At 35.4% G+C, this 26,290-nt stretch overlaps 1 protein-coding gene across 2 annotated transcripts; it reads left to right on the plus strand.

Annotated features, from left to right (window-relative positions):
• Nucleotides 1-342: 342 nt before the first annotated feature.
• On the plus strand, nt 343-24,698 carry LOC129281988 (stress-activated protein kinase JNK-like). Of its 2 annotated transcripts, XM_054917920.2 has the most exons (12): nt 345-459; nt 7,614-7,795; nt 8,649-8,778; nt 9,991-10,188; nt 10,725-10,890; nt 12,297-12,368; nt 13,505-13,696; nt 14,622-14,746; nt 15,624-15,687; nt 15,908-15,940; nt 18,753-18,863; nt 20,384-24,698. In XM_054917920.2, exons 2-12 carry the CDS (start codon nt 7,638-7,640, stop codon nt 20,545-20,547), a joined length of 1,413 nt encoding a protein of 470 aa, XP_054773895.1. In that variant the 5' UTR covers nt 345-459; nt 7,614-7,637; the 3' UTR covers nt 20,548-24,698. The 2 variants fall into 2 exon arrangements, with proteins under 2 accessions (XP_054773896.1, XP_054773895.1); XM_054917921.2 differs by lacking the exon at nt 15,908-15,940 and having other exon boundaries at nt 343-459.
• Nucleotides 24,699-26,290: the final 1,592 nt, after the last annotated feature.

The following is a 26,290-nucleotide window of genomic DNA, read 5'->3' on the forward strand; positions in this document are numbered from 1 at the left end:
CCATGTTTCATTCTAAGCATGTTTTAAAAATAGAAATTGTTCATTAATGCTTGGCATTTGTGACCAGCATTTATACCAAAATTACTAAAAGGAACCAACCGTATGTTTTGAAGTGAACATTTTTTTTGACACCCCCAAAAGTTAAGCATGAATGCACCTCAGAAGGCTTATTGTAAAAGTATAAAAGTACAGGAAGTATTTTGAACCTGGATCTGGTTTATGTTGTGTTGACTTTTCCAAACTTTTCCTTTATATTTATGTGATTTACTGAATTACATCTCTCTCTCTCAAGCTTTTACTATATAGTTTGTAACAACAATAATTTTTTTTAAAATGTTATCTTTCAGGTAACCTTTATTTAAGAGAGGACGTGCCTATATCTTGTTGATCTGCAGTAGACCTACGCAAAGTAGCAGCCATTTTGTGCTGCTCTTCCAAACCTAAACTCATTCTTTGTGTGTAAGTATTACCATTATAAACTCATCAATGTAATAATATTAGTAAAATTGATGATAACAAGATCGTCTTTTTTACACAAACATTTTATATTGGTTGTAGTCACTAAACTCACATGCATGCCCAGTCATAGCCTTTAAACAAGACCCTGTGTCTGTTATGATATTTATATCAAACGACTGGGGAAACAAAAGGCTATTCGCTATTAAAAGGCCAGGTGAATGCAAGGATTGCGAGCCCAGTCACGGCCCTTAACAACCTGACTATGATTTCTTATGTTAACCATTGTTTCCGACTTGTGATTGCTACCTCACGGGTAGCTGCCAATCGGCGAGCATATCATTCGCATCAATGAAACCTGTAGGACCCCGTACCACAGAAGCGAACATTTCCGGTCCCATGACGTCATGAACACCGACGGTGCGGATTGGCGCATCGGCATGCTCATGAATTATTCATATATTCACTTCATCTCCAAGTTCCAAAAGGCCTCGCGACTAAAGTTGCTTGGTTTCGTGCTCCCTTGGGTCTATTCTCGTCTCAGCCACTACTTGATGAGGTATAGCCAAGTTGCGAGGCCTTGTCAAAAGACTAGCCCAATCAAGGAACTTGATTGTTAACGATGGATTATCACTTAAACAATAAAAGCAAACCAACTCATTTTTAATCTTTTTTTTGTATAATTTTCCCTCAGTACTGATTTCCAATGCCATGAACTGGTATACCCAGGGGTTTTATGTCTGGATAGAGTAAACAGCAAATTTTCAAGAAATTCTCAATAAATATTTCACAAAGTGCTTGAGAATTAGGTGTGACAATATAGGACACAAATACTTCTAATGGCGGTTGAGGCCTTGTCTCCATGATTGAACATGGTGCCTTACAAAGATAATGACATTAACTTTTTTAAAAGAGAATAAATATTTTATAGTTGACATTTAAAATGTGAATTAATTTTGAAAGCTCTGTTACATGTACATTAATGCTTTGTCTAACATTCTGAACTAAATTTGTACACTTTGAATTAAAGCATAAATTAACACTGACATCACTTGTAATCATACAGACTTTATAATCATAGATTTCACATTTTTTCAAACAAATATAGGGAGTTATCAGACAAATAAAAAGTGTATTATACTATTTGGAGTTTGTAGGCTGTGGTTTCAATTTTGTGTACATTTTACAGTAGATTATTTTAGCTATATATATGGTGTTGTGCATTTGAATAAAACATGAACAATACAAGTCCTGTAAATCTTCAATTGAATTTGAAAAGAGAAGAATAAATATAAGGTGGTTTCAAACCGCCTCGATCACAAGAATCCCCGTTAAATTACGAGAACTTTTTTAGGCTGAAAAATACCCATTAATTATTCCTGCATTCACACCGCCCTGAAACATACCCTTCGGGATAAGTTCCTGAAGTTACGAGCATGCGCAGTATGGTCTGATAAGCAGCAAGGCGCGAAATTCAAAATCACTAGCCCAGCAGCAACCCATGCACGGCGCCGCACCCAACGACACGCTGGGCTAAAAGTTCCCGTAATTTGCTTTCAGACCGCCAAAATACCCACGACCTTGGAAAAATCCCCGCGAAAGTTCTCGTAATTTCGCCAAGTACCTACTATTTATCGGGTATTTTCTTTCGGGGATATTACGCGTAGTTTGCTTTCAGACCGCCAAAATACCTGGTATTTTCTGATCGGGGTAAATTTCCCGATCAGAGAATACCTGGAACTGGCGAACTTCGAGGCGGTCTGAAACCACCTATTGAAAGAATAAAAACATGTTGACTGTTAATCCCTGTTTGTCCTACACACCTGTAGTAGCTACTAGTCGACCCAGACTGGCAAATACTTCGCCTCTATGGACGAGTGAGGTTAACCACAATAAAGAAGGAATTATCAACAGGGCTAGTTAGTCCCTGACAAATATAAAGCACTTCTAAACCAAGCCGCAGAGCTAGTTAAACTTTCATTTCAATATCAAATCAATTCAGGAAGTCGAAAGGAAGAAAACATCATTATCAATCTAGGTGTAGCACAGCGGGTCAGGTCGTTAGCCTAGGGTCCTGGCTTTTATTAACATTTATTTTTGACAGCTTTTGTGTTGTCTATAGGAAGAAAATGTTTTTGTGTTTTGTTTTTAAGACAGTATTCTGATACAAGGTCTATTTGGCCAGATATATTCGAATAGAACAAATTTTGAAGACAGAAAGTTCTGGTGAGCGGGTGTGGGCCCATTTGGTCCAAGACACATAGGGCACAATGCACCCCACTTTTTAACCCAAAGTTGTACATGAAGGCCATACAAATATTACAGGTGGTATGACATTCCCTCTTTTTTTAAGGGAAATGAAAATGGGGGGGTGGGGAGGAGAAGTTTTTTTTCTTGTCAATTTTCCTCTTTATTAGACAGAAAGGGTGCCTTTTGGGGTTCCTTTTTTTTTGGGGGGGGGGGGTGATATATTCAGGGTGTTAACATGAACTCTAAGCAATCCCCTTCCACAATATGATGAGTATGTGTACTTGAAAATGGAAGCAAAAATAATATGAATCATAAATAAAGAATGGAAGGTGTTTGTGGAAGAAAATGGAAATGAGTGGTATGTTGGTAAGAAACTGTTATGAATTAGAAAAAAGTATATTGATAGGCCTAGATACCTGTATATGCAAATAGAATAATAGAATAATAGTCTGTTCAGATCCATTGCATTCTATTACATGTCCATTGTTAAAGTGTCATAAAGAAGAAAAATATCTATTTATTTGATTTGAATTGTATAGTCGGTTCAATAAAAGAAAGAAAGAAAGAAAGAAAGAGAGAGAGAATACAAAGTGAAACAGAAATGGTAAGGGGATTTTTCGTTTTGCACATCTTTGCGGAAGGAAATGCAATCAATAGGCAAAGCATGTTTGTTTTGACTGCTCTTTAAATGTCTTTGGGAAATATTGAAAATGATGGGGGGGGGGGACAAATGTATATTTATTGAAAGAAATCATCTCTTTCTCAACGGATGTCAGTGAGCAATGGGTTTAAAAATATGAAAGGAAAAAGATCTGTATGCACATGTAATTCATGTTATTTTGCAGTATAGCATAGCGGTACAAGTATTTGTTCATGATTATCAGTTGATATGACCTACATGTACATGTACATGTGAATTTTATCAATTCATTTGCTTCCTGTTGCCTTTAGAAAAAAATCCCCTTTAAAGTCCGAAACATGTTTTCAAAAAGCAATAGGCCTGTACATGTACAATTACAGAGCTGAATATTGCACACATTTAATTTTTATTTTCACTTAATCAAGTTCAATGGAATTTTATTTTGTCATGACATTAAAGATAAATGCCAGTTGTAGTAACGATCTCAAAATGACTTTTTACAGAATCCAATATAATGACCACCCAAGTGTCTGTTTGTATGAATAAAAAATATGTGCCAAAGGATTCTGGAAGAAATTGTGTAATTGCCGAGAAATAAGCAAAATGAGCGCGGATTAGGGCACTTCCGTCGGGTATTTATTCCAGAATAATAATATAGACTGTCCCACGTGTGCCTATCTGTGTTGGCGATCTTCAGCGTGATCGTTTTCAGCTTAGATTTTATGATTTCACAAAGTTCAGTTTATGTAACTGTACCAGATCTAGATCCACAATGATAATATATAGTGATACCGGTACTTAACCTTGGTTTTACAGACTTTCTCATGAAATCAATGTTTTACTGCAACTACTTTCATTTAGCTTTAAATCATGAAAACGTTGTGCGAATTTTCTGTCTGGAACAAAATCATGAAATGAATGTATTTTGTCTTGCAAAATATATGGAGTTCATACCAGACATGTTCCAAGACTGTATTATATATTGAATGTAATGTAGCTACAGTATGAACAGTTGTGCTCAGAAGTTGGTGAACCCCACCACAAAATACACTCCTGAATACTGAGTGTTGAATGTAGACAATAACACTACAGCGTTCTGCGAGCCCAGAGTAACAAACTTTATTGAATGTTACATGTATATTTCATCACCTGACTTCACAATTAAATATCTAAAACATGGCAGAACTTGAACACTTTAAAGGGGAAGTTCACGGACATGGCAAAAAGTTTATTGTAAAAATAGCAGAAAAAAATAATAAAATATATTGCCAAAGGTTTTAGGAAGATCCATCAAGAATAAAAAAAAAGTTATTAGAATTTTTTATTTGTGACATCATATGCAAGCAGCATTCCTACATGTACGTAGTGAATGGTAATAACTCAATGAAATGTAATTTTCTCAGAAAATTGAAAATGGTTTTTACTGTACCTTCAGTATATAAATAGAAAATCATTTCACATCTGTTCCTAAAAAGAAAACAAAAATAACTCATCACGAACCATTAAAAATTTGAAATGTATGCATTTTATATTAAACATATGGGGCAGCTGCTTGTTCATGATGCCACAAATCCAAAACCTAACATTATAATAAGTTTAACGTTCGTAATCTTTAGTGGATTTTTCTCAAACCTTCATAAATATTTTTTTTAATTACTTTTTCTGCTATTTTTACAACAAACTTTTCTTTAGGGTGAACTTCCCTTTAAATATGTTCATTTTGGTGGGGTTCACTATTTTTTCAGCACCACCGAACATTTAGGCCTGTACACTGCAAATACATTTCATTTTACATGCCCTACACATGTATGTAGATTTACTCTGAATGAACTATTGATGACAGTTTTGAAAATTAGTATTCTATTGTAAGGAAGCTAGCTCACACAGCAGTTCCACACTTGCTAATTAATTAATCAATAGTTGCATGCAATTACCATGCACGTAGATGGAACCAAAGCAAGCTGGGGTAGCTATCGGGTAAACTCAGATGTTTAATATTTGCAGACTTTCAGCATTCAATAAAATTAGTTTATGTTATACCTTCATACTCTGGAGAAAACAAAATGAAAACAGCAGTTTTGATACTGATGTAATGAACCTACATGTACATGTACACTGAAAATTGTGCAGTGATACAAGTATTGTAGTTTGAAAATTCAGATACTTCAGACACGCTGAATATTTAGCCTTATATATTTTTCACAGGATTAATATTTATATAACCCCAAGATACAGTATTCCAACTATTTTTTAAATATTAGTCTTTGGTAAAAAATCACAACAAATATGATTACACAAGGGTCTTATGTATCTTTGTAGAATATTTCTGAATCGTTTGAACATGAAAATAAACACACAAGATATTTCACATGCCCTGTTTAACATACGTACTCATTAACTAGTCTGCAGGCACAGACCCTGATTGACAGTTTGATCAACAAGTGGGTTTGCACATAAAGACTAGCACTGTTTTAATTAGGGCCTTCAGTACACAAGGCATTATAGGCTGCATATTCAGACCCTAATTCGAGTGAAAGGTTTGCACAGCAGACTACTCATTAACATGCAGAATGTAAACTAATAAAGTCTGGATGATGAAGACTAGCTATTAGCCACATGCTAAAGATACATGCTATTCCTGTTATAACCTCAAGGATTAGGAAAAAAGGGAAATCATTAATATAGGCTCCGTCTCCCAGATGTCAACCGCTTGGCGCCGAGGTAATCTTGGTCACCGTTTTGAATTTCTGAGCGTGCCTGTTTAGTAGAATGCCGGCTCTATTTACATACCCTTTCAACAAGGTTCATTGGAATCTATTTATTTGCAATCTGGGTTGTAAAACAGCTGATAAAAGGCTGATTTCTGCGTAATTGGTTACTTCTGTCTGATTGTAAAGCTCTTTATTTGCTTATTTTCTCTGAACTGGAAAAAAATTAAATTTGAATTTTATTTTATTGATTGGACACAAGTCACCAAAATATTTCTACATGACGTTGTTGACAAAAGTAGCATACAGTTTCATATACATGTACATGTATTGGTCTACATACATAGATACTATGTACCCTATGTAGCTTGATGTACATGTAGGTTGTTGGCATCCTTCAGCCAATGTTTATGACCCTGTTTTACAGTTTCTGATTTGAACAATTAATACTGCTTGTTAAAACAATAATTAAAAAAAAACTAGTGGTGGACAGTGATTGTTACTCTTGTTGTGTAAAAGGGTGTTCGAATATCTCCAAGGTATTAATCCACCCTCTGCCACTCTCCACGACTCCACCCTAGTAATAAATGGGTACCTACCTGTAGTTTGATGCAAAAGCCAATGTCGTATACCTAGCAGCACTCAAGGGTTTATTACCATCCTGCCTGTGGGGAATCTACAGGTAGGACTATGGTATGCCAATGCTGTACACAGCACACACTTTAAAAAATCGTTAAAATATCACTTTTTTGACCAAAAATACTAATTTCCATACAGTTGCAATTTATTTTTCATTAGTAACTTGGGAGTAATTTTTGTATTCACCAGAGCGCTCGAAAACTTGAATTTTGGGCATATTTTTGTGTACGCCCTCTATTGGTGGAAAGTAAAGTAATTTTTCAATCTCTATTTTTAATTAAGAAAAAATAATTTAAAGAATCAAATTTACTTCAGAGCCAAGTTATATGATGAATAGCTGTAATGGAAACTAACAGTGTAAAAAAATCAAGCATTTGTCCCAAAGAAAAAGAGAAAATATGCCAAACATTGCCAACCTTATTTCACCACACAGGGAGTAGTAGCAGAGAACAAGGTTATATCATAACCTTGTTCATAGAATGAATGGCCTAGCAGTAGAGTTTGAAACTGTTTGCTGGAATGCCTAGACTACTCCCCAGGGGGTGGAGAAAGTGCATACATTGTGTGCAGGCAAGCTAGAATTTGAAGACCAGGTTAACGATATAAAAGTGCTTAGAGATGTTTTGAATTTTGATTTGTTAAGGGCTATGTAAAAGCATAATAAATATTAGTATAATTACTATTTACTTTTTGTTAAACTTTTACCTCAGTACATGACAAAATCTAGAAGAGTTGATTCAAAATCTTTGGCTACTAACTTTCGGCTTGTGGCTGCGGTCAGTAGCCAAAAATTTCAAGGTAATTCTTCGAGATTTTTTCATGTGTTCAGATCAAAACTTTAAATTTTGTAGAATTTTTAATCAACACAGATGAACATTCATGATCATGTAATAATTATTTCTTGTTTTATCTTTCACCAGGTGCAGCCACTACTGTCCAGTCAGATGGCAGGCACCAAGCTAACCAACCATCATCAGTTCAACTATCATCAACTCAATTCACAGTTCTACCATGTTTCCGTCGGAGACACACATCATTTCCAGATCCTCAAGAGATATAAGAACCTCAAGAGTGTCGGCAGCGGCGCCCAAGGTCTAGTTGTGTAAGTAGATTTTGGAATGGGAGGTGGGAGGATGATTGGTTAAATCGCCATTTGGTCTACACCCACTTGGTCTACTTTCCATTTGGTCATTCCACATGGTTTTATCGTAGTTGTCAATTATAATAGTATCGAGGTGTTGTGGCTCAGTGGGTAAGTCTCAGGACTTTGTACGACAAGGTCCGGGGTTCAAATCCCACCGCAGTACTTGCATCCTTTGGCAAGGCATTTATCTACATTTGCCACTCTCCACCCAGGTGTAGTGAATGCATTTTCGGAAGGAAGGAATTCCTTGAATGCTCGAGCTTCCGATCAGGATAGCCATGCTACAGCTGGGGTAATAGTATGCAGCACTTAAAAGCCTTTGGAGTAAGCACTATATCAATGTTGCATATTATTATTATTATTATAGTACAACCAGTTTGTCTACTAGTCAATTAGTGAAATTGCCATTTAAATACATTTTTGTCCATTTCTTCCAGAATCCTTTGGCACATATTCTATATTTATACATGCAGACACTTGATTGGTCATCTTATTGGATTCTGAACTAACTCATTTGAAATCGTTCCCATAACTTGCATTTATCTTTAATGACAGACCAAGTGAGTGCTAGTTTTCATTTATATGAGTGTTCAACATTTCTGGAATCAACTATTGTAAATTCTGGAGTCTAGTGTCAAATCGCCTTTGGTCATGTAAATTTTTCAAGATCTGAAAAACACTTTTATTTTTTTTATTTCAAATTTTGAATTGATCAAGCTAGGACTGTTTTTATTATCGATTTATCTCTATAACTAAATCACAAACAAATTACTCTCCCCCTCTCTGTCTCTCTCAATTTCTCTCTCTCCAGAGCTGCCTACGATGTCCTCACAAACCAGAGTGTCGCTATTAAGAAACTAAGTCGACCGTTCCAGAATGTCACGCATGCCAAGCGAGCGTACAGAGAGTATATCCTCATGAAATTGTGCAATCATAAAAATGTAAGTTACTGGCAATCCCCCAAGTTAAAGATGTCTTTCCTGATATCTTCACAGATTGTTTCATAAAGCTGTTCATAAAATATTGCATAATTTAATGATAACTGGAATACAGCAAGTTAAATGTATTTTCCAGTCAGATATTGATAAATATTTTTACTGTTGGCATTGCTTAGGGCAATGTTTCATAAACTTTGTTATCAATAGCAGATACAGAAGCCATTGGTGATACACTTCTGAAATGATATTTGACTGGCCAAAGACGATAGAGTTATAGTATTGTTTGTTGATAATGTGAAATAATCCCTTGTTTTACAAGTAAGGAGAGTCATTCAGGAATAAAGTCATGAGTACTGTACCATTTACATAGAAATTATTGTTGTGATGTATCTTTGAGCTCATGAAAGTGTATTTTCTTTGAATTCATGTTTCTGCCTGTAAGGGTGTTTTATGTGTGGTTCTTGTTTTTGTTTTGGCATCACTTGGAGTAAGTTGTAATAGTATGCAAGTATTGACTGGCATGAGGATGACTGTGTAAATTGTCATTCCCAAGGTGTTTTAAATACCGGCCCTTGTATCACCCCAAGGCCTTGGCCAAGGGGTGATAGGAGGGCCGTTATGAAAAGCACAGAGCGAGTGATGATTTTCATTGTCATCCGAATACAGAGCAGTCCATATTTGTTTTATATACCTCATTGATAATCACATAACTCTATCCCCAATTGATAAAATTTCAGGACCACTGTGTAACTCTAATCTCAATTTGATTTCTAAATCACTCGAGTTTAATTTAAACGAGCTGCACTCCTGGGGATTCTCTGCTGCATGCTGGCCAGGACAACCGATGAATCCAGTTGGCCATCCAGCGGGCCATTAGCTGCGCGTACATGACCGAGCAGCAGCAGTGCAGCAACGCGCAGCCAGTTAGCTTGAGCGAGCTAGATGCGCGCATAGAAACACCACCTGTGGCCCCGCCCTCAGGGGTTACGAGTACTATCAGAGGGTTTGATGGAAAAAATGTACAGTAAGTCAAACCCCTGAGACGATGATGGACAGAATAACACCGCGTCACATGATGCAGTTTTGACCAATCAGAGATAACAATCTTAGTATGAGGTATATAAAGCTTTCTAAGATCTATATTGATTTATCCTTTTCTGATCATATCTGACCTGACATTTCTCTCCCCTCTTTCTCTCTCTTTCATTCATGCAGATTATTGGTCTCCTAAATGTGTTCACGCCGCAGCGGACGTTCGATGACTTTGCAGATATATACCTAGTGATGGAACTAATGGATGCTAGTCTGGTCCAGGTTGTTCAAATGGACCTGGATCATGAGAGGATCTCCTACCTTCTCTATCAGATGCTTTGTGGCATCAAACATTTACACAGTGCAGGGATTATCCACAGAGTGAGTATAGTATTCCCAGGTATTGCTAATGATGTTAGAAATAAAGGACATGTAGTTTGGTTCAAACGGACCTAGACCATAAAAGACTCTTCTTCTTGTTATCATATGCTGTAACAGTCCCAGATATTAATAATGATGTGTGTAAGAATGAAATCTAAACTTATTTTAAATCCCATTTTTGTGTATAATTCACCATAGATAGTAACTTTGCCATTAGCTAAGAATTTCATTGAAACTTTACTGTGATGATAATGGTTCTTTAAAGCCTGAGATTATATGATTATTTGTTGCTGAAGAACCAGACAACAGAAATTCACCAGGGAGCTTCTTGAAAGTGTAAATTAAAATTTGTCCCACTCAGGCAACCATCATAAGAAATGGTATCAATCACATCACATTACTCCCTCCGAACTATCTTTTTTTTGGGGGGCGGGAGGGATCATACAAGAAGTTTCCAATTAGTACATTGTATATTCATGTTTTCTTAGTAATAGTGGTTTGTAATGTAATATAACTCCTCCCTTTCTTTCCTGCAGGACTTAAAACCCAGCAATATAGTAGTAAAGACAGACTGTTCGCTGAAGATCCTGGACTTTGGTCTAGCCAGGACAGCTAGTACTAGCTTCATGATGACCCCTTATGTTGTTACCAGGTACTACAGAGCACCAGAGGTCATCCTAGGCATGGGATACAAAGAAAACGGTAAGGGAGTGGAAGATGAAGGGATGGAAGGATAGAAGGATAATGAAGAATGGACGGGCTACCCTGCATAAATAAAACTGAAATAAATAAATAAATAAATGAATGATAGGATAACGGATGGAGGTTGAAAGGATGGAATAGTAATGAATGGGGCATGGAATTGTGGAGAGTACAGAATGGAAAACGGGAGGATGGATGAAAAATGGTAGGAGAGAGTATAGGAGGATGGAATGATGAATGAAGGGAGGATGAAGAATGGTAGGTTAGATGATGGTAGGGTAGAGGATGAAAGGATGGTAGGATGGAGGATGGAACGAATAAGGAATGGTAGACGTTATAAGGATGAAATGTATGAAAAGCACAGGGAATGGAAGGATGATAGGATAAGGAATAGAATGGAAACATGAAAGGATTTAAGATACCATCATTAGAAAAAAGTAGGAAGGAGTGAGTGATGAGATGAGGAATATAATGATAGCAAAATTTGGGAAGGTAAATTGTCAATTCGTCTACTACCAACTCGTCCACTCACCAAATGGTCTACTTTCATTTAGTCTAATGCCATTCCGTCCATCAGCATTTCGTCTGACAACCATTGGTCCAATCATCACTTTGTCTAATCACCATTTCGGCTATGACCATTTCGTCTCATAACCAGTTGGTCTAATATCCATATCATTTTTCATTCATTTTGCACAATTAACACTTGGTCCAATTAGACCAAATGGTAAATGGACTAAATGGCCATTGGACCAACTGGTTATTAGACAAAATGGTGATTGGACGAAAAAGCAATAGACCATGTGAATAGTGGATGAACTGATGGTAGACCAAATGATAGTAGACGAGTTGGCAATTGGACGAATTGGCATTAGACGAATTGGAAATATACCTTTTAGGAAGGGCAAATCTTAAGAGGTCTTAAAAGGAAAGTCCACCAGGCAAATAAGTAAATTTGATAGAAAAAAGAGATGATATTCTCTTAATATATCAAAACCTTAAAGAGGGGATTGAAGTTGTGAAAATCCAGATACAGGATTGTATTTTAATCTTTGAGCTTATCTTCCACTAACCCTGTTTAATATAAATTTTTTGTTCCTGATTCCCCATTTCAAGTACTTTTTCATGTATGGATAGAAGGGACTTACCAGATCAAATATTTGGAATTATTTACATCTAGTATCTGCATATTTACTGTGCAAACTATCTGAAGGGTTAAATGGATGTTCCTGATTTTTTTTTTTTTTTTTTTTTGGGGGGGGGGTAGTACCGAGCAAATGAGAGCAGTGAATGAAGAATTATTTACCAAATTATGCTATGTATACGGATTTATTTGTCTCTATTTCATTATTTCAATTGATGATAACATAATTTTTTTTCTTTCCCCCTCTCTCATTGATATTTAGTTGACATCTGGTCCATAGGCTGTATATTCGGTGAGATGATCAGAGGGCAGGTCATGTTCCCCGGCTCAGATCGTATCCTTTTACCGAAAAAAAAGGAATAAAATCAAACCAACAAAAGCGACTCCAGACAGATCAAAGCTATTACGTTATTTCATATGGCACATTATCTGTCGGTTTGGAGTTCAATTTGTTGATGTGACTGTAAGCATAACCTATCAAATCTATTAAAAGCCTTTTATTTCATTTTTTTCTTCATCACCTTATTCAATATTCAAAATCAAACAAAGGAACATAGGTGTATACATAATAAAAAGGAAATAAGCTGAGGTCATGAACTAGCAAATTACATGCTGGGCAACAGAGGTAAATTACAGAGAAAACGAATCACAATGTAAACAACATTTAAAAAAAAACAATCATAACAAAATATAGAAGATCAAGTTTTGAGCAAAAAAAAAAGAACTGAAGGGTTACGTATTTCAAAGAAATTTACAAACACATCGTTAAGGCATGTGCGAGGAAAAAGCACATATTTTACTGACAATTATATATCTCATGAGTTGTGTCTATAATACTACATAATAGATAACCTTAAATTTATCTGCAGTTTGTAGTGTGAGTATAAGTACAGTCCGACCTCTCTTATCCGGCCTCCCCTTATCCGGATCTCTCTATTATCCGAACGCACACTTGCCGAGATTTTTTTTTTTCAATTCAATCTTGTACGTGAGGAAATGAGATTTCAATCTGAACTCAATCCTATACGCAAACTCACTTTGATTACATACATGTATATTTTCCAATATAGTCTACATACAACAACATTATTTTTCATGAAAATATCTCACCCAAATCACCGAAAGAACTTAGGCAGGATAATTTTCCAGTAAATAAGGGCGCAGCGCAAACATCTCATCACATTCTCTTTTTGTTTCCCAAGAAAAACTTTGTCTTAACAACAGGTACTTTATATAAATCCTTATGAAGTGATCTAAGATTTCGAACAGGTTCATATTTTACAAGTAACTCTGACAGATAAGATGGAGCCATTTTGCGTAAACACTTAAAAGAGAGTCGTAAGATCTTGAACTTAATACGTGACCTGACAGGCAACCAATGCGACATCGGTTCAAGAATTTCAGTAGAGAGAAAGATAATGATAAATGAAATGTTCCAACAGTTGTTTCCTTAACCTTGTGGCTGATCAGACATTGACCAATGGAACAAAATTGCTGACCTCCTCGGAACACCAACAGACATGTTCTTAAGCAGACTACAGCCCATGGTCAAGCAGTATGTAGAAAACAGGACAAAGTGTCCAGGATATTCCTTCGAGATGCTGTTCCCTGATGAACTCTTCTATCAGGCAGAAAGTAGTACAGAGAAGACAAAACTATGTGGTGAGTGAACCAGGAACTGCTTGTCCATCAAGTGCTCCGCCCCACCTCAGGACAACTACATGTAGCAGGGGTGTATATCATTAAGTGTCTTGTCACTAGTTTTCACCCCCAAAAAACATCACTGTTAGCCAATCAAATTTTCTGATTATGTTCCTACTGCAAGTCTGCAACCACTTTAATGAAGAAGCCGATTTATATTATTAAAAATCATGTCTTCCATCCCACTGCTGACACCATAATTAAGAAGTATATTGATAGTATTTCAAGATCATGGGTTATTATGCCCCTCCTGCTACTATGAAGAATTAGATGAAGCTATTTTATAAACACTGGTTCCCATCCCCAGACCTGCCAACCAGTACGTTTTTGGCGTATTTAGTACTTTTTTGCAACCAAAATACGGCAGTACGTTTTTTCTTTAAAAAATATGTTAGTGTTTTTTTAAATCGTAATTTATTGAGAAAAATCATCTCTATATGTCTCTATTTTATAAAACTTATCGGCAAAAGCAGTGCGCATTTTAGCTTGCATGCAGCTTGAGCGCCGCGATGAGCGAGTGCGTCACGCATTTTATTATGAAATACACTTTTTTTATCACAGGATACAATTTTTCATTCCCAGAGGTTGGCAGGTCTGCATCCCTTATCAAACAATACAATGAGGAATAGATTGATAGTCTTAGAATAATAGGTTCCCTTTTTACTGATTCCACCAAATAAAGAAGATGATTGGTAACGTTTTCTAACCAGGGGTTTCCATTCCACTGCTGAAATCATAACAAAGAAGTTTATTGATAGTATTTATAATCACATATTCCCATCCTACTTCTACCACCACAATGGAGAAGTAGATTAATAGTATTTTAAAATCATAGGTTTCATCATGCTGATAAATCAAAATGTTATTGATGACTTTCATATTTCAGTTGCACAAGCGAGAAATTTGCTCTCAAAAATGCTCATCGTGGATCCAGAACAGAGGATATCAGTTGATGAAGCCCTTCAACACCCCTACATCAATGTATGGTTTGACCCGGGTGAAGTATATGGAGTAAGTATCAGTTGATAGATGAGACTTTATTTCCCAGGTCCTTTATTGAATTTAGATTGGATTTTAGCTTCATGATGTAAGACCAGTAATAGATGGGTTAGAAAAAACATGGACAGAGAAAGAGAAAGAAAAGTAAAAAAAAAAGATGAATCCATATATCACGTGGACTAGTAAATGTATACAGTAAGTTTGTGATACACTTAAATTATTTAGAAGTAATTTGATTTGCTCTAAATTCATTTATGGATTTAGTATGTTTACTGGATTCAGACAGGCTGTTCCATTATTCATCCCCTATTTCACAAACATGCTGCTTGGAAAAAATCCCAAGATAATATTTTCTGAATATTTGCTTATAATAGAAACTTTTTCTTTCCCATGAAGAATAATTTTATGACCAATTCATTCAACCCTAAATTTTAGTCAAGCTGCCTTTGCCTGAAACTTTTAAGATTAAGTACAGATCTTGTCCACACGGACACAAATTATTCAGGATGTGATGATCGTGCACACATAACGTAAAATAAAAATTAAAATGAAGGATCCAAATTCTCTATCTAGTTAATGAGGTGCCAGACATACTCCTTACATAAAACATACCCAGAACAGCTGGAGTAAGTTACTTTGTTGAAGAAAAAGATAATTTTTCCAGGTAGTATAATTTTGGCAAATCATGGTTACATAATGAGGCATGATCTGAAATTTCACATGATTAAAGAGGTTAGTAAAAGATTCAGTTTCTGTTTCTGTTTGTGAAATGAGGGATGAATCGTGGGCGTAAATTTGACTGCGCTTAGATAAGAATCCATCAAGTTTTGAAAAAGTGTTACAGCTTGTTTTCATGCCTCATCTTAACCTTATGTGTTGTCTCTTTTAGCCCCCTCCAATTCCCTATGACCATTCGATAGATGAGAGGGATCACGGTTTAGAAGAATGGAAAGGTAAGAGCTAAAAACTCTTTCATCAACTAATTAAAAATGACTAAAACCCCTCTAAACAAATCTCTAAGAATTCCTATCCCTCTTATTAGTATATTACCACTGTTAATATTGCAATTGAAAAGCCTTACTAATCTTTTTTTTTATTAATGATACCCCGCAATCACCGTTCTATGTTTATTCCCTCCTGTATTTAACAAACCCCACGATGATCATTCTAAAGACGAGAGAGAGCGTTCGTTAGATGAATGGAAAGGTAAGAGCAAGTATTTAAGGGGAAGTTCACCTTGATGCAAAAGTTGGGGTTCTTTTGACACCGAGAGATATTGAAGAAATGTGTCAATGAAGGTTTGGTGAAAATCAATCAAAACGTAACAGAATTAGGATATGTTCATGAATTATTTATTTATTGAGTTTTTTTTCTAAATGGGTCTTAAAATGGTTCACTGTTCAACGAATGAAAATACAATTAAGCAACGAACAAACAATTGAGAGAAAATGTTTTTTCATAGGTTATATTGGCACGCTGCTCTCCCTTATGCTTATATGATTCATGATAAATGAATAGATGTTTCATGAACAGATTTTTGATGGAATAGTATGCCCAAGTGGTGTTTCATAAAGCTGATTTAAAGTTATGCATGATTTTACTCATGACTTCAGCTACAGTATATGACTGGTAGCTTGAATTTGTGCAAAATGAGGCCCTCAATAATTTTTATTCCCATCAGCTGGATACGAAATTTTATCTTGGTAGATTGAGAGTCTTGTTAACAAGTATTTGAATGAAAAGTACATAATTTAACAAATTTGGCAGGGTTATAGCAAATTCACTCTTTTTTTTAAATGGGAGAAACAATAGGGTGTTATATTCAGCACAAGAACAGGTCACCAGGGGGTATTTCACAAAGATTGAAGTATGACTTAAGTCACACTTAAATGTCTAGTTGCTCGCTGTATAAAAGGCATGACAGTATTGGTCAGATCATGCCAAGAGGACGCGCACTACTGCTTATTGATCAATAAGATTGAGCGTTGCATATCAGATACATGTACGCGTCGGCATTTGAGCGCGACTTAACTCATACTTAAATCTTTGTGAAACACCCCCAAGATGTGTGAGGTCGGGTTTCACTTACGAACAGCCCAATGACACTCCACCCTGCGTGCAGTTATGAATGCACAAGTGAATATCTTTCTTTTTTTCCTGAAAAAACAGATATTTATGGAATTCTTAATGTAAGTCCCTGTGCAGCATTAATATGACATCACCTCCTGCCTTCTCTCTGAAAAAAAAATCAGTACTTTGTCATTTTTTGATAAATTTTCATCAAACTTTCATTGATATATTTCTCTCATTAATCTGATTTCAATAAAACCAACTTAAGGTCAGGGTGAACTTCTGGTTTAAAAGCCATTAGTTATGACTAGAATTTCAAACATACTCCTCTAAATACTGTCTTGTACTCATACCCTGTAGGTTAGTGTGTTTAACTGTTGATGTTGTTGTTGTCATTGAAAATGCCAGATATACTGTTTTGAGAGTTGTGTGCCCAGTTGTATTTGAATAACTTCATTGTGTTTTTATTGTGTATTCTCCATTCTGGTGAAACTGAAATAATACAGGTTCATTCAATATGATAAAGTGGTGGAATCAAAGAAGCAAAGATACAGTTTGTGACAAATTAGAAGAAGGAGAAAAGACAAGCTTTAACATTTGGATTATTGTGTTTAGTCTGCATGAGAATATAATTATATTATAATGAAGCAAAAGATTTGTTTTCTTGCCTGCATAGCAGAGCGAGATTATAGGCACATCAGCCAGCAGTTGCATCAACATGAAAATCTTTTTGAAATGTAATCATAACTTTGAAAGTATATGGATCTACATGTAGTTCATGAAACTTGGGCATAAAAGTAATCAACTGAACATCCTGCCTGAGTTTCAGGTTACATGGCCAAGGTCAAAGGTCATTTAGGGTCAATGAACTTTGATCATGTTGGGGGTATTTGTTGGAATGCCATCATAACTTAGAATTAGAAAATAGATCTTGTTAATGAAACTTGGGCATAAGGGTAATCAAGTGTCACTGATTTCCTGCACAGGTTTCAGATCACATGATCAAGGTAAAATGTCATGTATGGTCAATGAACTTATTATTTCATTATCATATGAATGGTGTGTTTTTTATTATTATTATTATTCACCTTAGTTGTTTTAAAGTCAGCACTCAGCAATTTATTGTGCTATTGCTGATATTTCGCTGGAGATAATCAACTAACATTGAGTCAAATATCGACCAGCACTCCTCTTTAGTTTGCCAATGCATCTGCAAAACATCATCACGTAGCAGGGCATTTCCATAACGTATGACCATCCGACTCCTGTATGTGGGCCTTCCTGAAATTATTTCTCCATGAAAAATATCATGTGATAAGTTTTGATGCACTTACATTATCGAAGCTTGTGAAAACAAATGGAGAGAAATGGGGTGAGATGTACGAAAAGTCGATTATTTTATGATACTACCCAGAAGCTTACCATGAAGCCAGCCACATATTACGACTGGTCTGTGATCCTAATTTGAAAAAAAAAAATCTAATTTTCTGAAGCCTTTTAAAGCAGCATTATAAATTTCATATTCCGTAGTTTTTTTGAGTGACAGATCTTATTTGAGGTTCAGAATAACCTAGCAAATACTAATATCAAAGTTTTTGGTTAGTTACAAGCCGTTATTTAGGAGTTACTTCCAAATGACTTAAAATTGTATCCATTCATATCATTGCTCTGAAGTTATTTTGATATTAAAGGGATTGTATAAGATGTCATTCTTGTATCAAAGAAAATTAGCAAAAATTGCAACTTGATCATTTATAGGACATTTCAAAACTTCAGTTCAGATCATAGCATGGGATGTTTCATTGTTAACATCCAACAACATTGCAACATTTCATTCCTAAATCAGGTTGCAGACCAATCGTAAGTTGTGCGCTTGCCTATTTGTATGGATACAACTTCCACCAAGAGGATTTTGTTTTGGATAACTTTCTGTTTTCTTGTTGTACAGAGCTAATGTTCAAAGAAGTGATGAATGCGATGTACCAGTCAAACTCCATCATGCTGGATCCTGTTAGCGATATGATGTCAAAAGAAAATGGACATGATGAGCACCATCCAGGTTAGTAGCAAGTTTTTTTTGTTGCTTTGCATATCAGCAAGCGTCTGATTTGCATGGCTACTACAGACATGCCAACCGTTCCCTTTTTAGAGTATTTGTTCCTCTTTTTGCTATGAATACACCAATACTTTTTTTGGTATGATTTGTTACTTTTTTAAAATTTCCAATCATGGAGTATGTATTATACACAGCACGTGACACTAGCGCTGGTCCGACGGTCCCAGACCGGTAAAAATCACTGTCCGGCCAGTAACTTGTTGCATGAAAAGAACAAGTAAATTCTTGCCTACGAGCACATGTTTAAAAGGGTGAATTATCAAGTTTTAAAGTAGAGTCATTTCACATGTTTTTTCACCGATCTCACTACAACAGGCTGGCGATTGTTACATTGAGACAAATTTTTAAAAATACTCTTTTATGTAAAAAAATACTTTTTTTTCCTTCTAAGAATATTTTTTTTTTGTAGAAGGTTGGCAGGTCTGCTACTAGTGGGTAGATTGCTTTCTAGTCTCTTGATAAAATCATCATTCATTGCAGAATTCTTGTGCACGTTCACCTTTTATATTGTAAATACAATTTATGACTTAACCCAGTAAATAAGATCGCATTGATCGACCTGATAAGTCAGAAAAAAATCTTGGAACTAGCAGAATTTGAACCTCTCATCTACTGATTGCCAGTCAGCAACACTACCACCAGGCCATCACTGGTCCATGGCACGGTAACAATGAAAAAAGAACAAAGCCCTCAGTTACGTTGGTTTTTAAACTGACTTGCATTCTTATATTCGTCCACCATGGACAATGAAATGGAATGTTGTTAAAGGCTTTCTGGGGAGGTTTCATTATATTGTAAATATGATTAATGGCCTTTAACCCAGTAAATTTTTTCTGACTTATCAGATCGATCAATGCAAGCTCATTTCCTTGGTTGAAAGCCATAGATTATATAATGAAGCTTCCCCAGCAAGCCTTTAACATCCACGTTCGCCCTTGTTTTGCTGTTGGTTACAAACTGTGACGGTCATGACAGTTTGTTGAAAGGAGCTGATACAGATGTCACAAAATATTCACATGTAACATGATTTTGCAAGTGAAGACAAGAGGGAGCCAAAGTTAACACTGTATTTTCTGTAATTTCCTTAAATCAAAATTGTTGCAGAATTATCTTTAAAAATTAATAGATTATGCATCGCCTATCTGCTGCATTATAAATTACTGTACTGCAGTTACATGCGCCTAATTTTTCTCTGTGTGTGTGAAATTGAAAACCTAGCTTCGAAAGCAATTTGGAAGTACACTTTCGATCAAATTGTCATAACACTCTTGCATAGTCAATGAGTGAACCCCCTGGAAGATGTAACAGTTTGCTAAACCCATATTAGATCTGCTTTGCTAAAGTGCCTATTTTGTGTGGTTAGTGCATGTTTTTGATAAATTATGATTGTTTCTATCTTTCTTCTCTGTTCTTTTTATGATTGTTTCACCTTTTTATTTGCATCTCATCCATTCACTTCACAGATCACAGACAAGGCAGGAATTCATCAAGTAGTAGAGGCTACCTCAAAGGCCACGCCCACTGCGAGCAGGGGGAGGAGCTTCAAGGAGCTGCATCGGCAGCAGGCCCCGCCCCCATGGCTGCCGCAGCAGCAACAGCAGCGACAGGAGCCGTCTCAAAGAGGTAGCCAGGAATTACCTTTCTAACCTTTGACCTGGGACCGAAGCCATTGCCGCAACCCCTTCATGTTATTACCCTCACAAACCGTCTGTTGTTGCACTGGCTGTCTCTCTGTGGAGGCACAGCTGTGCGATCACAGATCGTTGATTACTTTCTTTTGATTCTCAAATATTCCTGCCTTCCTCTTAAAGTGATTGGTTAACATTGGTTTGACTTTAAAAAAATCTGAGCTAGAAGGTCACACTTGTCACCTGTGTCTGTGATATGTTACAAAAATGAAGCCCAGAAAAAATTGCGTTCGAAAATAATTATTTAGTGCTTCAAAAATTGAAATATAAAGTGACCGAAAACACCATCTTAATTTCATCCCATACACTTATGTGTACTATTTAGGCGTCTATAAGACGCCTATTTACTAAATCGGGGTTTGCCTTGTAGTTTTAGCTTTTCATTCTCAATAATGGTTGTTTTCAGGGTTTATTAGTTCTACATGTAATACATGCACTTGTACACATGTTTCTTCTTGGTTTGAATTTTTTTTAAATCGGCTGCTCACAAAGTTAAACAATACCTTTAAGTAGTAGCATACCTATTTCTTGGTGGATATATTGCAATCTTATAATGCCAGCCTATCATGGAATTATCAGATGTGTGTGTTTCTAAGGTTGCTCTTCGCTTCTTTTGATAATAGCACTAGTTGTACCCAGTCATTCAAAAAAATGAGAAGGCTCCAGATCAAAGGCAGGTGAAGTCATATGACAAGTGGTGCCTGTAATATCAGGCTACATAACAGATACTTCATCGGAGCGCTTTTAAAGTTCACTATTCACAGATAGAAGCATGAGCTTAGCCTTACCGAAGGCTAATGATACTTGTCAAATATTTCATTTGGTCTCTTTGATGTTGTTTATTTCAATCACCTTTCACACAAATTATGAATTAGATCCATTCTTCTGAGTTGGTGAATCAATGCCTTTTGTTATGCATCAAGTCCTAATTGTTTTAGGTTCCTCTGTTTGGTTATAAAGAGGCATAAACTTGCTGTTACTGCTGTGAGGTGAGCTAGATTTTAAATCTTCACTTATTAGAATTTAAACAAGCAGGGTTGTTGTCTTTTATTTAGTAGCACAATGTAATATCTCACATTGGGATAAATACAGAATATATTTCACTGTCTGCAATGAATGAGTTGACTGAAATTTCTTAACTTAGCACTGAAAGAATCTGAGGTGCCTTTAATACAATAACATGAGGGGTTGGTGGGTGGTGGACGGTCGTAGGTAAAGTTAGTCACTTTAAGGTACAACAGCTTGGTCTCCACGATGTCCTTAACACTTTTTTTTTCTTATTTTCATTGCTACAAAGTCGTTTGGATCAATTGCTACTTTTGCAAGAGTAGCATCTAGGTTTACAAAATCATGTACTAATGAAAAACAAAGAAATTGGGAGAGATGTATATCCCTCCATTGTTATAAACATTGCTGTTCTAAAGTTGTATGTATACAAGAGAAGTAATAACTATTATTATCTTATAAAAATAAAAATAACTAGAAAGCTTTGTACATATTGTTGATAGAGAAAACGAGTCTGGAGCTCTGTGTGCATAAAGTCTTTGATAGTGAGTCAAAACTGCTAAACTGCCGGATTGAGAGAAAAAATATTGCCAAGGGGCTTGTTGTTGCAAAGTATGTAAGCGTAACAGGTTCTGTATTGTTCTATAATTTTAAGTTATGCATTAATGTTGTCATGGAAAGAGCGAAGCAAACTGGTAGAAATCATGCTGTACTTGTTTAAAATATGTCCAGTTGTGCCCCCCCCTTTTTTTTTTTATAGTGTTTATGTCTGAAAATTGTTCCTGTGCAGTGCATTGAATGCACTATGGTATTGAATGTCATAAACTATGACAATTTCAATTTTTTGTAAAGCTGTTGGCAAAATTGGATGATGAAAGATTATATACATGTATTTGTCAATGAAATTCAGTTAAAATAGTCATGATTTCAAAGTACAGACTGGATAATGGATAATTTCCAATAGTGTAAAAGCAAAACTAAATTTCATCATCCAGAAATGGTCAAAATATCCTCTATTGCCATGACGATTTTTTCTCAAAATATTCCTCGTGCATGGTTTGGCTACAGCAGGCTTGTAGGAATAGGGCCAAGCATGTTAGATTCTCTCCGAGTGATTGCGTTCAGGTTGTGCATTCGCACGATGCAACCAACAAAGGGGAAATACATTTGTACTAAATTTTTTTTTGTCTAGGTTGTATATATATAAATATATATATCTGTTTTATGTGAATGTCCTTTCATTCTGCGTGATGTCATGAAACTGTTCCCACTTTTCCTTGTTTCCCTGCTGCCAAGTTTCATGTGAACAACCCCTTTCCCATAGCATTCAGGGTTAGTAGCCATAGCAGCCTGCTATGACACTGCTTGAAAAAATAAAACGTCTATTTAGCGATATGTAAACAACACATCTTTGTACCTCAAGTTTGAGTTATAGTATTGATGTGGTGCCTTGATAAGCATACAGCAAAAAATAATTTACTCATTTATCATTTGTGCACTTAATTTGGGAGACAAAATGCCCAAAATGCTTTTTTGCATTACAATACTACAACCTAAGAAAATTCTTGTGTAGTTTTTGTCAAAGATTTATTTTGGTATTTCTGTTGTGATATCACACCTGCTTTTATTTATTCTACTACCTTATGCATTCTTTTAAAAAAAATGTCAACAATTTGTTTAAAAAAAGGAAACTTAAATAAATGGTAGCGCAGAAATTATCGCTGCAAAACAAATATCATTCTTGTTGCCTGTCATAAATTTTTTGGCAGGTACTATGTGCTCTTTAAGTTAAAGCCATGTTTTGTTATTGCAATGCTCCAAATATTCCAAAGTTTGCTAATTCAAAGCGAATTTGGTTTAATTTTTTTTCTGGATAAAAATCAGAAAAAAAAACTATGGCAGCAGCTTCTCAAATTGATTCATCATTCAAATATCAACATCTCATCCCCCTTGTTCATTCTCTTCCAAAGTTTTATCATTTTAATGAGTCAATGCCTGGATTGTGTGTGTGTAACTTGTTTGAGAAAATCTTGGCAGCATGGTTTCGAATAAAAGATGGAACAAACTTCAAAGATTATCCCCTTGAGTTTAGCTTTTTAAATTCATATACAGATTTCCTAATGGAAACTCGAAAGAAAAAAAATTATCTATGAATATTCTGTACAAAATTATCTCAGTGTGAATAGGTTTTGTGTATGTATAAACAGATTTTTGCCTCACATATTTGGCAAGTAATTTGCTTTGAGGTTTGAAAAAGGAAGAAAAATTAACAAAAAATATAAGAGGTGTGTTGCTCCATATCAACGTATTCTGTATAATTTCTATAGAGTGTTAAGATTTTAGGAATCTCAGTACATAGAAAAATTAATGAAAGTATGATGATTATTATGATGATAGTGGTAAAATTGTGAATATTTCAACCTACAGAAAATTGAAGAAAAAAAATTGAACTGTTTTTTGTGAATGTGAAAATATGAAATGCAGAGAGGCGCTCCATTGTTTGAATGAAAGCCTCAATTTATTTTTATTTCTTGTTTTGAAATTTTGAAAAAATAGATGCCTTTTTCTTGTTTGCAGTTGGAGATGAAGCAAGAATAATTGACTCTTTAGATGTTATAATGCTGTTAAAACATTTAAATTTATTTAGATTTATGAATAGAATTCCATGGATCTGTGAAAGTGGAGTTCATTGATTGATGCACACATTTTATATTTTCCGAGACACCATTTCTTTAGACATATTCTTGCTCCATCTCCAACAATTTTATTCAAATGTACTTAATTTGATATCTTTATTATTCTCTCTCTCATTCTTTTATTCTGTCTATTTCCTTCTAACTTTACTCTTTTGTTTTTTTTCTCTTTCTTTCAAAGATCTATGACTTTATAACATTCTTTATTGCTCAACATATGTTTCCTCTACATTTTGTTGTTATTTTCCAAGGTTTTATTTTCCTTGTAAAAGTTAAGTCTTTAATCATGTAAAAAGAAACAAGATTTTTTCTCCATAATTTATTGGTCGTATGTGAAATACTGTTTACGTGGTGTCCCTCATACTGTTCAAATAAAAATTCAGTTACAAGAACTATCAAGCTCACTTTGCACTTTTTAATACTTCATACCCAAATAAGATGTGAGCATGAGTGTATACTTATTCATTTTTGTCTCGCCTGGATAACAGAGCGAGACTATAGGTGCTGCTTTTCCGACGGTGGCGGCGTCATCAACATCAAATCTTAACCTAAGGTAAATCTTTGAAATGACATAACTTCAAGTGTATGGACCTAGTTCATGAAACTTCAACATAAGAGTAACCAAGTATTACTGAATATCCTGCCTTGGTTTCAGGTCACATGACCAAGGTCAACGGTCATTTAGGCTCAATGAACTTAGACCATGTTGGGGGAATCAATATCGAAATCTTAACCTAATGTTAAGTTTTTTAAATGTCATCATAACTTAGAAAGTATATGGACCTAGCTCATGAAACTTACACATAAGAGTAATCCAGTATCATTGCTCATCTTGCACAAGTCGTAGGTCACTTGATCAAGGCCAAATGTCATGTAGGGTCAATGAACGTAGTAGCATATTATATGAATGGTGTTTTCTTGTGCATAATTATTTCATAGTCATTTTCAAAGTCAGCACTGCTGCTATATTGAATTGTATAACGTAGGCGAGACTGCCAGAGGCGCTCCACTTGTTTATTATACAAATGTCATATCTGTTTCCTGTAACATTAAGAGAGATACAATCAGTATGAAAGATTTATTCTTACTTTTTGTTCATAGATTACTATAGTTATTCTTAAAGGACAAGTTCACCCCATCAAATAAAAGGAGAGAAATCCAACAAGCATTACCCTGAAAATTTCATCAAAATCAGACGTAAAATATAGAAGTTATGACATTTTGAAGTTTTGCTTAATTTCACAAAACAGTTATATGCACATCCTGGTCGGTATGCAAATGAGCAGACTGATGATGTCAACCACTCACTATTTCTTTTGAATTTTATTATATGAAAACTTTTTCTCATTTTCATGTGAAACAAAATTGTATTCCTCCCTGAACGTGTGAAATTACCATTATTTTAAAAGTTTATGGTTAAGTCTAGTTGGTCCTTAATGTCATATCTGTAAAAATTGAAATATTGTTTATTTCAAACAATAAAATACGAAAGAAATAGTGAGTGAGGGACATCATCGACTGACTAATTTGCATATCACTGAGTTGTACATATAACTGTTTTGTGAAAAATAAGCAAAAATTTAAAATGTCATAACTTTCTTATTTTACATCCGATTTTGATGAAGTCTTCAGTGTTATGCTTATTTGATTTTTCTCTATCGATTCAAATCAACAATTTTCTGGGGTGGACTTGACCTTTAAATAACAATTTGTTGTATCGTTTACATGTATGTTACAGGGCTGGGCATTTGATTGTATTTATTATGATTACTAAAGCAATAGTTGATTGAGTGGCCAAGTTAGTATGAGTTGGTGGATGAGTGAGCAAATGGGCAGTTATTTGAATAATTATTGAGTGGATTGTGTAGATGTGTGAGGGTGTGTTGGTGAGTGTCTGGTTAAATGAGTGGGTGGATGTTTGATTGAATAAATGATTAGCTATATTATTCCTCTGCGCATGCGTGTTTCAAAATTACTTCGGTAA

This window comes from Lytechinus pictus, chromosome 18 (genome assembly GCF_037042905.1).
Source record: "Lytechinus pictus isolate F3 Inbred chromosome 18, Lp3.0, whole genome shotgun sequence".
NCBI lineage: Eukaryota > Metazoa > Echinodermata > Echinoidea > Temnopleuroida > Toxopneustidae > Lytechinus > Lytechinus pictus.